This window comes from Aspergillus tubingensis, assembly GCF_013340325.1.
Source record: "Aspergillus tubingensis WU-2223L DNA, scaffold_8, whole genome shotgun sequence".
Taxonomy (NCBI): Eukaryota; Fungi; Ascomycota; class Eurotiomycetes; order Eurotiales; family Aspergillaceae; genus Aspergillus; species Aspergillus tubingensis.
In genome coordinates, this window is record NW_023336282.1 from 2,485,938 (window position 1) to 2,500,508 (window position 14,571).

The 14,571-nt window shown below is 47.9% G+C and overlaps 6 protein-coding genes across 6 annotated transcripts; 3 read left to right on the forward strand and 3 right to left on the reverse strand.

The window, feature by feature from the left end:
* Window positions 1-1,061: 1,061 nt before the first annotated feature.
* Window positions 1,062-1,403, forward strand: AtWU_07194 (uncharacterized protein; the record flags this gene model as incomplete). Its single annotated transcript, XM_035502303.1, has 2 exons — window positions 1,062-1,197; window positions 1,276-1,403. 2 exons carry the CDS (start codon window positions 1,062-1,064, stop codon window positions 1,401-1,403), a joined length of 264 nt encoding a protein of 87 aa, XP_035358196.1.
* A 1,804-nt stretch (window positions 1,404-3,207) lies between these two features.
* Window positions 3,208-4,340, reverse strand: AtWU_07195 (uncharacterized protein; the record flags this gene model as incomplete). The annotated part of the gene is made up of 4 exons (XM_035502304.1): window positions 3,208-3,776; window positions 3,830-3,920; window positions 3,996-4,125; window positions 4,183-4,340. 4 exons carry the CDS (start codon window positions 4,338-4,340, stop codon window positions 3,208-3,210), a joined length of 948 nt encoding a protein of 315 aa, XP_035358197.1.
* A 1,367-nt stretch (window positions 4,341-5,707) lies between these two features.
* AtWU_07196 (CIA30 family protein) lies at window positions 5,708-6,911 on the forward strand (the record flags this gene model as incomplete). Its single annotated transcript, XM_035502305.1, has 3 exons — window positions 5,708-5,795; window positions 5,874-6,107; window positions 6,184-6,911. 3 exons carry the CDS (start codon window positions 5,708-5,710, stop codon window positions 6,909-6,911), a joined length of 1,050 nt encoding a protein of 349 aa, XP_035358198.1.
* A 157-nt stretch (window positions 6,912-7,068) lies between these two features.
* On the reverse strand, window positions 7,069-8,120 carry AtWU_07197 (phosphoribosylaminoimidazolesuccinocarboxamide synthase; the record flags this gene model as incomplete). Its single annotated transcript, XM_035502306.1, has 3 exons — window positions 7,069-7,445; window positions 7,512-7,887; window positions 7,971-8,120. The coding sequence occupies 3 exons, from the start codon at window positions 8,118-8,120 to the stop codon at window positions 7,069-7,071; spliced, it is 903 nt and encodes a 300-aa protein (XP_035358199.1).
* A 330-nt stretch (window positions 8,121-8,450) lies between these two features.
* AtWU_07198 (metal dependent phosphohydrolase) lies at window positions 8,451-9,500 on the reverse strand (the record flags this gene model as incomplete). Its single annotated transcript, XM_035502307.1, has 1 exon — window positions 8,451-9,500. The coding sequence occupies one exon, from the start codon at window positions 9,498-9,500 to the stop codon at window positions 8,451-8,453; it is 1,050 nt and encodes a 349-aa protein (XP_035358200.1).
* Window positions 9,501-12,810: 3,310 nt separating this feature from the next.
* AtWU_07199 (nucleotide-diphospho-sugar transferase) lies at window positions 12,811-13,854 on the forward strand (the record flags this gene model as incomplete). Its single annotated transcript, XM_035502308.1, has 5 exons — window positions 12,811-12,991; window positions 13,044-13,138; window positions 13,191-13,556; window positions 13,626-13,766; window positions 13,828-13,854. 5 exons carry the CDS (start codon window positions 12,811-12,813, stop codon window positions 13,852-13,854), a joined length of 810 nt encoding a protein of 269 aa, XP_035358201.1.
* Window positions 13,855-14,571: the final 717 nt, after the last annotated feature.

Below are 14,571 nucleotides of genomic sequence, written 5' to 3' on the forward strand. Positions count from 1 at the left end.
TCAGTGTGTCTCAAGACTTTACTTTTCCAAAATGAAAACCTTCATCACAACTACAGCCCTCCTCCTCGCTGCCTCTAGCTTCGCTGCTGCTCAATCTGCTTGCCCCGATGGCACTACCCCCCAGTGCTGCCTTAGTGACCACAGCTACGGGAGCAACGGAGTTTCAGACTGCACGGATCGTAAGTACTACTAGTAATTGCTGTTAAGACCATAGATTATGGAGGTATGTCTGGCTAACTCAGTACTAAATCCCTCCATAGCTACCCGAGAAGCAACCAGCCCTCTTGAACTTGCTGTCGCTTGTGAGGAGCAAATGAATAAAGAAGCTTACTGCTGTACTACTTCCACATTGGGCGACCAGTATCCTGTGTGTAGTTCCGCCTTCAGCTGATTGACAGTTGGTGCTGGAGAATTGGGAGGAGTGAGTGCGCTTGTACTGGCATTGGGGGATAGGACTGGGTGATTAAGGCGAGGTTTGTAGCAACTGATTACAATGTATCTCCTAGCATTTTGCATCCACCATTACTCATGCAGCTTCTCAATGGAATTCAATGGAAGTAGTGATAGATGATAAGAACTTAATTCCATGGATATCTGACCACAGTGCTGCGATTAGTTACTCCGCATTCCGTCAAAACCCCTTGGGACATGCTTATTGGGGATTTAGCAAACCGGAGAAATGTCCCCGAGGTCATCAGCATGACCTATCCAGACCATTTATGTCGTTGAGGAATGTATTTCCGGCAGGAAAGCAATACATGCACGAACCCTTACATGGTGATAGGCAGGTATGATTACATTCGTAGGTTGAAAATCAACCCAAATATGCACATTCAGCCAGCCAAAGGCTTAAGCGACATGGGCATATTTGGTTATCCCTTTTCCAAGTAGGATTGTTGGGGTTTTTATATGAGTTCGAGACTCTGCTCTTCCAGCTGCCATTATTTAATGTATCTTTGTGTCCGAATTACAACCACTGCAATCTCTCCAGCCTCCTCATTTTCCTTTCCTCCTCCTCTGCCTTCTCTCTCTTATTTCCTTGATACTAGTATACTCTCAAGATGAAAACCATCCTCACAGCCCTTCTCCTCACTGTATCCAGCCTCGCCGCTGCTCAATCCGTCTGTCCTGATGGTACTAGCCCTCAGTGCTGTGTGGATGATTACTTAGACGGCGGTGTTTCTTACTGCACTGATCGTAAGTGATTACTAACTAGCAATTCAGTTATATTATTCCGAAGGTAAATTTTTCAGCTGACTGAATCCCACTCTATAGCCAGCCGAGCACCGACCAGTACTCCTGATCTCACGGACCTTTGCTTTGAGCAATTGAAGGCCGCTAAGTGCTGTGCTACTTCGACATTGGGCCAGGACCTGAAACCTACGTGTAGTGGTGCCTTCTGATTCTTGGTTGGGAGGGGTGGTGATTTGAGCATGCATTGTATCGGCGATGGGGGATAGGATTGGGTGATTAGGAGAGGCTTATGTAGTTATTTTGTGTCAAATTGTGGTGAAGTGTTGTTGGCTGTTTTGATAGATGGCTGGGCAATCTTTAGTTTTCAATGTTCTCGTTGAGTATAGACGTGGTTTGAATGGAGTATTGTAGAAATGTAAAGATTTTAGGGTTCGATAATCGTACAAGACACATACATTGTATCCCCAAGACTGGGAAGGTGGGCAGGTGTCTTTTTAGTGTCTTGTAGCAACGCTTTCTACACAATTGTTTGGGCGTGATCAAAAGTATCGCAGTGTTTAGTTATTGCTTATTTAGTTTAAGTCTTCATGCAGCTTCTCAGAGAGCATAATAGATTATTGAACTTAGTTTGGTAGATCCCTGGCCCCAATACTGCGAATAATTACTCCGCATTCCGTTGGCAGCAAGTAGTCATTTCTATCTAGCAATTCAAGTAAAAAAAAAATGCACTCTCATCCAGCTAACGGCTATCTATTGAGACACACCTTATCTCGAATTGTGGTCCGATTGAATTCTTTACCTGCCCTGCAAGTCAGCTACTGTAACCCGTCAATAGTCCCTCCAATAGATTCGTATTTCAGCAAAAGGAATACTACTCACCCAAACAGCCCAAATCCCAATAACAGGCTTCTAGAGACATATTACTCAGAGAGAGAGACAGAGGGGGGGTGGGAGAAGGGGGGTACTATTTTAGATCCACAACTTCTCTTCTTCCCTCCCCCCCTACTATCCAGTATCCATCGTGTCCGTAATATCCACCACTTCTTCTGCAAGACGCAACAACGCCAAGAACATCTATCTGCTGTCTGTTTTTGCCAGCTTCTTTGCATCAACTCCACCACTACTTCGTCACTCTTACCACTATTACATCCATAATCCAGAACACAATGAAGTCCTTCATCACAACAGTTTCCCTCTTCCTCACAGCTTCTACCAGTTTCGCTGTCGCTCAATCCTCCATCTGCTCTGAGGGAAACTACCCCCAGTGCTGCGCTACCGATGTCCTGGATCCCTCTTCTTCCACCTGCAATGATCGTCAGTGCTTTCTTAATATTGCTGATTCTAGATCGTCTATTCCTTGGGGAAATCATATTTAGACGTTCTCTCGATTCCTTCTAATGTTCTACTTGACAGCTCCCCAACAGCCAACAGACAGTGCTGATTTGGTGACTATTTGCGGTGAGGTAGGGCAGGAGGCTAGTTGCTGTTCTTCTCCTGTGAATGATCAAGGGGTTTTCTGTAGCCCCGTTGTTGGTGTTTAGGTCCGGGGTTTGGGGATGGAAGAGTATGCATCTGCGTTTTGTTGCGCTGTTCGGGTTCAGAACTGGGTTGGGTGAGTGGGTGTGGGGGTTTAGACATGTAGTAGGCTGTTGATATTAGACTAACTATTCTGTTGGTGTATTACCACTTATTGTAAGCAATTATTGTTTTTGCTTTTTTGAGTCTGGATACATGAATATAAAGTTAAATGAAGAACAATGTGTGATATCTTTCTCAGGGTTAGACAATGATTGCAGATATGAGTATTTGGTCTTTCTTTACTGGTATGATCAAAGACAGCCCAGTATATTCAAAATGCCATTGGTATATATATTCCAGAAAGAAACACGAGGGAGAAAAGAGAAGGTAAGAGAGAGAGAGAGAGAGAGAGAGAGAGAAGGAAGAAAAAGCAAGAAGGAGATAGAGGCTCTTTTGTTTAAAAGAAACCTCTCGTTTCATCCCAACTGATATCGCTTAGTCTGGCTTGGACGTCAGCACAGGCAACAGACCTTGATTCCGTGCCTCTTCCTCCACCTCCAGGATGAGTTCAAGGGTGGCCTCTTCATTGAGATCGATACCTCGTACCCTCTTCATTTCGTCAACGTAGTCCCTAACTGTGCGGCCGGTGGATAGTAGCATGTCACAGGGAAGGTTGGACCGGCTGGTCTCGATGCCTTCCTCTTCTTGATTGGCCTTGTATTCTACTACTTCATCGCAGCCGGGTGTCGTGGGCTGTGTGTCAAGATTGTTGCTTGACGAGGAAGAAGAGGAGGAAGGTGATTGTGGTGTATGTGCGTTGGGGCCTTGCGATGATAATGTGTGACGAGTAGGGTACGATGGTGCGGGAGGTAAAGCACCGGCGACAGGAGGAGGTACGTGAACACTACCGTGTACTGGTACAGCCGGCGACCAGCTATACAATAAAGGAGGCCCATACCCGGCAGGCAGGCTGGGCGGTATGGCCATGGAGGGCATATATAGTGGTGGCGAGGTGTTTAGCCCAGCCCTTTCATCGTGATTCACCACCGACTCTCCACGGTTTCCTGCGATACTGTCAGACATGATGGTATTTGTAGAGTCAGCAAGGAAGACATACTGAGGCCATTTGCAGCCTCTATTCTCAGAGGACGATCTCTGAGGGAAATATTCTGGTGCTGCCGGATAGCTGCTTGAGCGTGGGACCTATCCTGCAAGCGAAGTTGGTTAGCTCTGATCTTACTTTATAGTATACAAATCGGTCGCTAGTGCAAAGGGTAAATTACTGTAAACTGCACCCAACCGCTATAAAGACCCGTCCTTCCTGCGCGAACCTGCGCCCAGCACGCTCCAAACTGGGAGAAGAGCTGCTCCAGTTCGTGCTGGAGGATATTCGGACAGACGCCGCTGGAGAGACTAGACAGCGTTAGGATTCTAGGAAATGAGGTACGCGTCATGAAGAGCTGTTCTTACTTTCCCACATGCACACAGGCATTCGTGGGGAGCCTTAACTGGGCGTTTCCTCTGGTAATCCAAGGCGACTGTGGCTGATGTCCAGGAGAAGAGAAGGATGGATGAAACAGCTGAGGCTGGGGAGTTGAGGGATGGGGGGCGAAGAACGGCGCAGCCATGACGACTGTTGTATTACACCTTTAGACTAGTATTAAGGTAGTATATGGGCTAAGGATGAATAAAGAGGCGAGTATATCTGGCTTATTGTAGAACAAGCAGAGAATAGATGGTTGGGGATCAGCCGGTGCAATAGAAGGTAATAATTTCCGATAAGTGTAGGATGGAGAGAGTGGTGAGGAAGGAAAGGGAAGAGGGAAGGCTGAGGAAATTGCCGTTTCCTCGCAGCGGTAGGCCAAAAGGCATCTTCCTGGCTGTGACGTCGAGACGAGGTTATGGATTATCTCAGAAGCAAAGAAATTACTGATGCAAGATTGTAGAATCCTTTGGGCTCAACAGATGTAAAGTCAAATGGCTTGAGGATATGTATGTATTCGAATAAAGAGCATATATACCTGACATGAGGATTCCATGACGCTCTGGGCTCGCTATTTGATCGTGGACTTGTTTGTAGCCTGCCCAATATAGCAAAATGGAATCATTTGTGATAATTGCCACACCACCAGAAAATGCCAGTATATCAAGAGAGCAGCAGGCTGTTCACTCGGGGGTGGTTTCCGCTTGAAAACAGGCCCACAGTAAGGCTTTGATATAGGTCACTCTTCCGATAGCTCGTATGAACTCCTAGAGACATCTTCACTGTTTAGTTCGAGTCCAACAAAACCCATTGATTGCATCCATCTCGTCGTTTGACTCAGCGTGCACTTCCATATCATTGGCCAACAACCGATGTATGCGCTCGCAAGATGATTGGTGGGATACACGCATATCATGACAGCTGATCTTCTCACCGCATTAGATTCTGCCAGCAGAATAAGACAACTGGCGAATCTATGCTGATGGGAAGGATTGCTGTTGGCCTACACATGACTAGTACTTAGTTCTGTGTAGGCCAACAGCAATCATGCTGCTCAAGAACACCGCGTCAAAGATATCCGCTATATTCAGTGGCTATTTCATAGACTAGGGCCTATTAAAATGGATATACTGGCAAGCCATGCCCTAGCAATATTAGCTGCTCTCAAAGGAGTCCCCTAAATGAACAAAAGTTAGCGATATACGACAAACAACAGAACAAATTAAATACCACTTATATACTTACCTTCATATTTGCATCGTCAAGTCATAGCTTCTTGTACACCAGGCTACCATAAACCACCGAAGACACATTTATATCTCCCTAGGCGGTGACCCCTCAACCACCGAGACCGGACGACCAAACCGGACAGCTTCTGCCTCAGGCCCGCACGGCCAGCGAAATTCCGACGTCATGCGCAGGTCCGAGAATCTCCTCGACGCATCGCCGCGGCACTTTACACCTGCACCAACATCCCCCCAATTGGCTTGATTTCTATCTACCCAAGCTAACATGTTTCCCACGGCCCGGTGCCTAGCTGCAAAGCCATCCGGCTTCCTCAAACGCAGCGTTGAGGAATTCGGCCGTCTATCCCGAATCGGTGCGCTCTCTCCCCATCTCCACTAACCAAACTAACAGATCGAGACCGATAAACTGATTGATAAAAATGAAACTCCAGCCTGGAACAACGAAGCCCTCTCCACCCCAACCAAGCCCTACGTCCTCCTCGACTTCGAAGATGAGTCGTCCGTCGCCGGCTGCAAGACCATGGCCGACCGCGTCGTCGGAGGTTACAGCACCGCCAGTCTAGACTACGTCCCTGCGGACCCAGCCACGAACAGTCCTGCACATGCGCGTTTCCATGGAAGTATCTCGACAAAGCTTCCCAAGAACTGGCGGGTTGAGCGGACAGGTATACACCATCTTCCATATCCTTCCGTCTTCCATCTCGAAAACCAGGGCTAATATGCGTGATAATGTTAATATAGGCTACGCCGCCTTCCGCAACCACGACCGCGGCTTCTGGCTCTTCGGCCGACTCTTCTGGGACGTCGATCCGTACACCTACCTCGCACTGAGAGTAAAATCCGACGGCCGTCGATACACCGTCAACATCCAGACCGATTCCATCGTCGAGACCGATATCCACCAACACCGTCTCTACACCCGGCATCATCGCGTCCAGCCTTCCTTCTCTACCTCGGACGCGGACTCCTCTGATCTAGCGGATCGGTTGTACCCTAATGGTAGCATCCCCGCTGCTTTGTCCGATGTTCCGCCTGAGAGTATTGTCATGGGCAGTGGTAGTTCGAGTGCTACGACCTCTGGTGGGACGGGATGGGAGACGATCCTGTTGCCGTTTAACTCGTTTGTGCGCACGAATCATGGTATGGTGGTTGAGCCGCAGACGTCGATTATTCGGCAGCGGATTAAGAGTGTGGGTATTGGGTTGACGGATCGGGTGGAGGGTCCGTATGATTTGAGGATTCAGAAGGTTTGGGCGACGAATGGCATGAGTGAGGCGGAGATTGAGGAGGAGAGGAGGATTTGTGGGGCGGATGCGTTGCCGGTTGATGAGGGGGTGATGACGGGGTGGATGGGTGAGGTTGGGGGGAAGGATAAGAAGGAGGTTCAGGGTCAGAGGGAGAGTGTGAAAGAGGGAGGAGAGCCTAAGGCGAAGGGGTTGAAGGGGTTGAAGGATGAGTGGGAGGCGTAGGTGCGGATGCAGGAAAGTAGTAACTAACTTGATACCATATCTAGATTGTACAAAACAGTAATATAACCTTTCTAGTGCCTAGCTAGTCTACCATTTCCCTTTTCATGTCATTTTGTTTAAAACTCATACAAAGTCCATATCAGGACTGATAATTAGTTTAGTTACCACCGGTAATCTTCTCCCACGCCTCCTTGTACTTCTCACTAGTCTTCTCCGCAATCTCATCGCTCATCCGGACACCCTCCTTACCCTTCAACCCCTCCTTGACCAACCAATCGCGGAGGAACTGCTTATCGAAACTGGCCTGTCCCCGTCCAATCTCATAAGTATCCTTAGGCCAGAACCGCGACGAATCCGGCGTCAACACCTCATCAGCAAGCACCACCTCACCAGTCTCCTCATCAACACCGAACTCGAACTTGGTGTCAGCGATGATGACACCGCGGGAGAGCGCATACTCGTGGGCGATCTTGTACAGCTGAACAGACAGGGAAGCGACAATAGCGGCGTATTTCTCTCCGATGATCTCAACAGCTATACCAACAATTAGTCTTCATCTCTCCCACCAAACAATAGTAAATGAATGTGGGGTGGGTATACCCTTATCCGGATGAATGTTCTCATCATGCTCGCCCAACTCGGCCTTCGTACTCGGGGTATAGATAGGTCCATCGGGGAACGCCTCACTCTCCCTCAACCCGGCCTTGACGGGGAGACCGTGGACCGTGCCGTGAGTCTGGTACTCCTTCCACGCGGAGCCGGTGATGTAACCGCGCACGATAGCCTCAATGGGCAGGATGCGGAGCTTGCGGACCTGCATACTGCGGTTCTGGAGGACCGGGCGCAGCGACTCGGGGATTTGTGGGGGCAGGTCGAGGGTCAGGAAGTGCGTGCGGAGGGTGGGGAGGGCGGTGGTGAGCACTTCGAACCATTTGCGGGTGCAGAGGGTGAGGAGGATGCCTTTGTTGGGGATGCCCTGTTTGACTCTTAATTAGTATTGGTTCATGTGTATTGGTGATTAGGGAATTGCGTGTATATGGATGGTATAGGGTAGGGTACATTTTCCATAATCACATCGTAGGCGGAGATGCGGTCGGTCGCGATGAAGAGGAGGGTTTTGTCGTCGATCTCGTACAGGTCGCGCACTTTGCCGCGCGCGATGAGGGGCAGGGCGCCCTGGAGGTCGGTTTGGGTGTATGCGGTGGCCATTGTTTAGGGTGGATTGGAGACAATGGGTGGATGAGAGGGGCGTGGACAAAGAAGAAGTTTGAAAGGAATGAAGGCTAGAGAAAGTTAGTAGTTTGGAGGCTAGTTTGGGGACGCAATGGAGGGGTTCGTGGGGGAGTCATACTTTGGACGCCCGCAATTGGTGGGTTGATAAGAGCCAGCGGGGTTATGTGCCTGAGGCAGGCATACATATGATATAGTTACAGTTGTAAATAGAGTCATGGAAAGTAGATGTATCGAGAATGATTATCTTGTTCATAGCAAATTCATTTTCATCTACATACTCTTATTAAAGCAGCTGTAATGTTACAATTACACCTCTCGTGTAGCCTCTCTTTCCCGGATATAGCTCTCGCGCTCAGCAGCCCAGTCCGGATCCACCACCGACAGCGCAACTGCTTCTGTGCCAGAAACATACACATCAGGGTCAATAGTACGAACCTTGGCATTTTTATGTAGGCGCAAGCCATTGTCCTCCACCAGTCCTTCAGTCTCAAACCTTTCCAACATCTCCGATTCCTCCGGATCCGCAATATCCTTCAATAACTGCCAGAACTGATCATCCGTCGTGCTCCATAGCACCTTCTCGTGAATTCGTTCTTCGTGAACAAGATTCCCGATCAACTGTCCAGTCCCTCTATACATCTCAACATGTGTCGGGTTAGACCACACCTCCCGATCCGCAACTAGATACGCCCTCGCAAGGTCTAGGGCCGCCTTCAGATCCCCGAGCACAAGCATCCGATTCGGAGAAACTGCATCAGGGAACGCTTTCAAGCTTGCGACGACCTGGTGCGCATCACTCAGCTGGAGTATCCCAAACGCAACCATATCCCGCAGGGCGTAATCCAGTCGGTCTGCGCAGAGATGTGGTGCCGCCATCTCGACAAGCGGGTACTGCTCTTCATCCAAGACAGTCTGCGGAACACCGTGTTTGGTCAGGATCTTGGGAATCTGCGTCGTACGAATATACCGTGCTTTATGGACTTCGTGGTAACTTTCCTCGCCTGGTTTTGAAAGCGCCCAGTCGACCACATGGCTGAGCACGGTGTGGCTAATGTCGTGCAAAAGAGCGGTTACTTGTTCTTCGACGCTTCCCCCGGCGATGCGGACAAGCAGGAATGCCCCGACGGAATGCTCGAAGCGCGTGATCTTGACTTGCTTGGGTAGGAGGCCGAGGTGTCCGGTTACACCATGTTGACAGATTCCGATCAGTCGACGGAGATCGGAAGATTGAAGCAGGTCGACTAGGATGGGCTCGGTAATGGAGTGGTCGCCATAGAGAGAGTCGCGGATGATGATGGTGCCGGATGCGGGGGACTCGTGAGTCTGGAAGTGCCCCGCCTTTAGTGCGGGGGCCATTTGTTGTCGGTGCCTCCGCTGATAGTCAAGGGGTTCGATTTGGCTAATAATGCTTCGATAAAGCTATGTAGACGCTGAGCTTGACCTTGTGCTTGTGCTTGTATCGCTGTCTTTTCTGGGAGGAGAAACCGTTGCAGCGCGTTTGTTTACGGGAAGATGAGGGGAAACAATGACCGGGAAATACTACCAGTGAATTTCATCTCTCCCGGTCACATGGCCGGCAGCTGATGATCCCGACTGACAGACTTTTATTTATTTTAGCAATGGGAAGTCCCGTTTTGCTATATCGATCGCTCGCAAGGCGCATCTTCCTGCGTCATGATCATGAGGCATAAAGACTCGATGCAAGGGAGAGCAACTTATGTCGGCTATGCAACCTTTGAGATCAGGGCAACGTGCAGCTGATCAGCTGCTTATATTCCTAGTCGCTTGCTTTGGTTAATTCCCAATATCATGTTTAAATGCTATACTACAGGTCTGAGACTATCTACTGTGGGAAGATACATCATTGTTGATTGTTTCCACGCCTCTTTTGCAGTCTGGTGAGCACGCTGGAGTTGTCGGAAACTCGTAGATAAATGAGATTCATGGTAAATAATAAATGCTCTACTAAATCGGATATTTCAAGTTATGGCAAGCGCAGAATATTGGGAGATTCTATTTTGACCACATGACAAAAGCTAACATTTTCCACTGTAGAAAGTGTGTCCAAGGACAGAGGCGCGAAAGCTTACACATTTTGTAATCATTCTTCTAGCATCAGATAAGCCTTTGTTATATGTAGACCTCCGATTGCACTCGTGCATTGAACTTCTTATAGCCACAGGCCGTTGATTGCGGCTTGAGGCATGTTTCCCTGTGCATGTATATCATGTCCAAGGCTCATTAATAGGAGTAGACTAGAAATCGTGAGCTTCTTTCATCCATCATAATAAAATGTACGTCTCTGTTTCCTTTTTCTCCGCTTCCCATTTCCTTCGAAGTTATTAAGACAGAATTCGTGATAGTATCTAGGAAGGCGACTTATGTAGAGTCAGCGCGTTTCACAGAAAACACTGCAGGGATTAAGATGCACCGAGCCACCCAAAGTTAGCGCAGACAAGATAAGGAGGACACAGACCACGACACACCAAAACTTTAACTCTCTGTAAGCGCCGTAGGCAGTTGATATAATTGGATGTCCACACTCTGTACACCGTATAATGTGAAATGGAGAAGCTTCCCGGCACTGACTTTGCAGCCCCAGCAGCACGAGCGGCCCTGACGTGGACAAACCAGGATCACGAGATGGAAACGCAGCCTCAAAGGACTGTGCTAGGATCAATCCTGCGAAAATCCGCACCATTCAAGCCTCAAATTTCTGCTATCAGATATAGGACAAGCGCTTGGACAAAACAGCAACGTAAGATGCTTTTTAAGGCCGGGCGCCACCCCTGCGGTGTACAGCAGGATGTAAATACTGTGAAATGTCCCACTCAGGTACTAAAAGGCAATAACAGTTCTTGTTGTTTCTTGTCGCCCTAGAAGCTGACACGTTTGCGACATATCTTATTACTTCTATTTTGTTTGATTGAGCTTGCCGAGCAAACTTCCCATTCCAGCGACCAGAGGTTTGTTCTCTCGAGGCCTAGGGCGTCTTCCCTGTCAACCACAATTTAGCACGGTTTCCACGAAGGGAACTGAACCAAACTGTCGCTCTATTTGCCAATTTTGTATGGACAGCCGGATAACTACCGTCGTGCACTAAGAACCAGCGTCTCCAATCGTGGATTATGCGATGGTGGGACCAATCTTGGTGATGGACAGGCGTTCCCATTCCCATGTCCGGGCAATCATGGAACGACGCTAGAACTTTGTTCTGCAACACTTAAGATCGATAGTATATTGTTAGGAATCTGGACCGTGATGTGCGTATCTTTCCAAATGGAAGACGGTACCTGGTCCCATCAGCTATGCAGCAAGCTGGTCGAGCTTTTCCAAGAGGGCAGTATCAGGCTTCGAGTCACATTGGCCAAGGTAGGCAGGACGACTCTGATACTTCTGTCTCGGGGCTACTGACACATTCTGATTTTTGAGACGAAACTGACAGCATACCTAGATGCCAACTGACGCACAAAGTGTGTCTGTTTCATCATGAAAACATCTTGGAACGACATTTGGGGTACTGAACAATTATTAATGGCTACGGACAATGATCACATTCCAGAGTCTGCGACTTTTTGCAGCAATGGCGTCGTGAAATTGGAAGACCGGGAGTGTCACTGTATTACACGAAGATCGACAGCATACTGTAGGTCGATTGATCTCTACAGCGCTTCAGACCCTGAAATATGTACGTGAGGTGGGATCAATCACAATGGGATGTGTGAGATGTGTTTGACTCAAAACATCTTGAAAGCAAATGACGCCTGTCGAGCGCCAATGGTAGTACTCTTGCGGAGATACGCCAAGCGCCCTGGGTGGGAGTGCGACAGAACCATCCCGGAACTAAAGGAGACCGGACGTTTGAACCCGTTCTCCACCTCTTTAAAGAAGAGCCCAATGATAAAGAATGTCTTTAACAACTCTCCCATACCATATGATAATGTTTATTATCTGAAGGATACAGATTGACGAAAGTGATCGCAGGAGAAAGTACTAAGTTAGGTCTGCAGCTTTACCTACAGAAAGAATTATGCTTGGTGAGATATACTGGTCCTCGGGATGGCAACGACAATATTACCCGTCGAATTTAGTGTCGAAGTGCTAACCGCTAGACTAAAAGCAGGACTACTTTCAGCCATTCAAGAGATTATAGCAAACATACTAGTCGCTGTGGTCATTAGCTATTATAGCGTGGGTCAGATATGGCTGGCCGACGTTTAGCCGCCCAGTTCGGAGTTCATGGCTACTCGCTGCAATGTCTTACATTTCGCGCTGCCCTAAGGCTGCTAGTATGAACAGCCGAGGGTGGGATCGTCTCTGGTGAAAGATCCTCTTTTAGACAACTGGACCTTTCGCTATACATACTTCTATTCCCATAGCTGCTGCGAGCTGGCGCAAATCTACAGATTACAGCCATCAGATCACAAACTTTGCAATTTTTCCGACGATATTCAAGAATATGACCTCAAAATATTCCAAATTTGTTCGCGCCCTGTTGATAGCGATACTAATGCTAGCCATGCTCGCGATATCATTGCGACATCTAAGCGCCTCAATTTCTCTGCAAGCAAGTCAACTTAATCATCAGCCCGAGAAGCAGATAAATTGGTCACGATTTGCATACACACAATACGCAACGGATAGATCTTACTTGTGTAACTCAGTCATGATATTCGAGGCCCTCCATCGGCTTGGAAGCAAAGCTGATCTCGTGTTGATGTACCCATCTAATTTTCTCGCGTCTGAGAAAGATGACTCGCCAGAAGCTCATTTACTACGTTTTGCAAGAGATAAATACGCGGTTAAACTCAAGCCAATGGAGGTGATATACAAGGGCGGGGGAGGTGGTAAGTCGCTTGATGCCACTGCTGCAATACGTCGAACTAAAAGTGGGCGCAGAAACGTGGTCAAGGAGCTACACGAAGCTTCTCACTTTCAATCAAACAGAATACGACAGAGTCCTTCACTTAGATTCTGACGCCACTCTCCTACAGGTTCGTCTGTTAAGCGTGGTTTCCATTGTAACAACTAACATGATATATGAAGACAATGGACGAGCTATTTCTGCTCCCATCGGCTCCGGTCGCTATGCCACTGGCATACTGGTTCCACCAAGAAGACAAAGTTTTTACCTCTGCCCTAATGCTCATTGAACCGTCCACGGCAGAGTTCAGCCGTCTAGCGGATGAGATATGGGATGGTGTTTCTGGTGGATATGACATGGACATTGTGAACAGGATGTATGGCGATACGGCGCTTATTATCCCGCATCGTCCTTATATGCTTCTAACGGGGGAATTTCGCTCCAAGGATCATGAAGCCTATCTAGGCAATGCAGACGAAACGTGGGATGCCGATAGGGTCCTAGAAGCTGCCAAGTACCTCCATTTCTCGGACTGGCCTGTTCCCAAGGTATTTGAATCAAACTATTGGCGTCCAACGGACTCAAATATCAGCTAAGCTAATCGAATTTTGCGGTAGCCATGGATCACAGCCACTCAGCACGTGCTCGAAGAGACGCAGCCACCTTGCGAAGTACAACTTGTCACCGGTCAACAAGATGATTGCCACGTCCGACAGCTTTGGCTGGGGATGTACGAAGAATTCAGGTCCAGACGACAGGTAAATTATGTTTACTTTTGGCTCCAAGTTGTCAGTTTATGGAGAAACTAACTATGGACAGAATATATGTGGCGTTGCTTTATCATGAAGGCTCTCTCCGTAACGGGTCGCCCTTTCAATCATTCCGCTTCAAGATAGCAAGAATCGAGAGAATGACTTCTATACTTGAAAGTCGGAAGTTCTCGATATAAACCTAATATACCCCCAAGATTTTCCCAGAAATGTATGCTTAACTTGTCAATCCACAAAGGATACCAATGTATATTTCAGTGTCTTCACCTGTCTTCGTATCTCCAGAAACCAATGCATTGAGTAAATTTGTTGATCGCAGCATTTGTGGCCCATTTACATATGTATGCCAGTATTTACGAGTAATTATCATCTCCTATGACTTCAATTGTTTTGATAGACACATAAAGTATAATTTACCAAGTCTACAACCAGTGGTAGTCCAATAGTTTCACTATCCCGTGCCGACTGGAATTATCCGACAGGGTACATAATAGCTCTTAACTACTGTAAAGTCTGTCAAACAAGACATTTTATGTCAAGACCACTGCCCGAGTACTACAGTAAATTCTACAGTAGAGACTATCATATATACCAATCATATATTCTCCGCTTCTCTGGGCTATGAGGTACTCGACAGATCATGAACCCCTACAGCACAGATGCGCTAATAATAGCAAAGATATGGGGATGTGACTTCATCTGTGGTTCGTCGCATGAGGGGCTCATAAAACTACGGGCTATGCCACTCTGCAATATTGCCTCTTTTAGTAACATCATTGGACTTCTGTCCCTG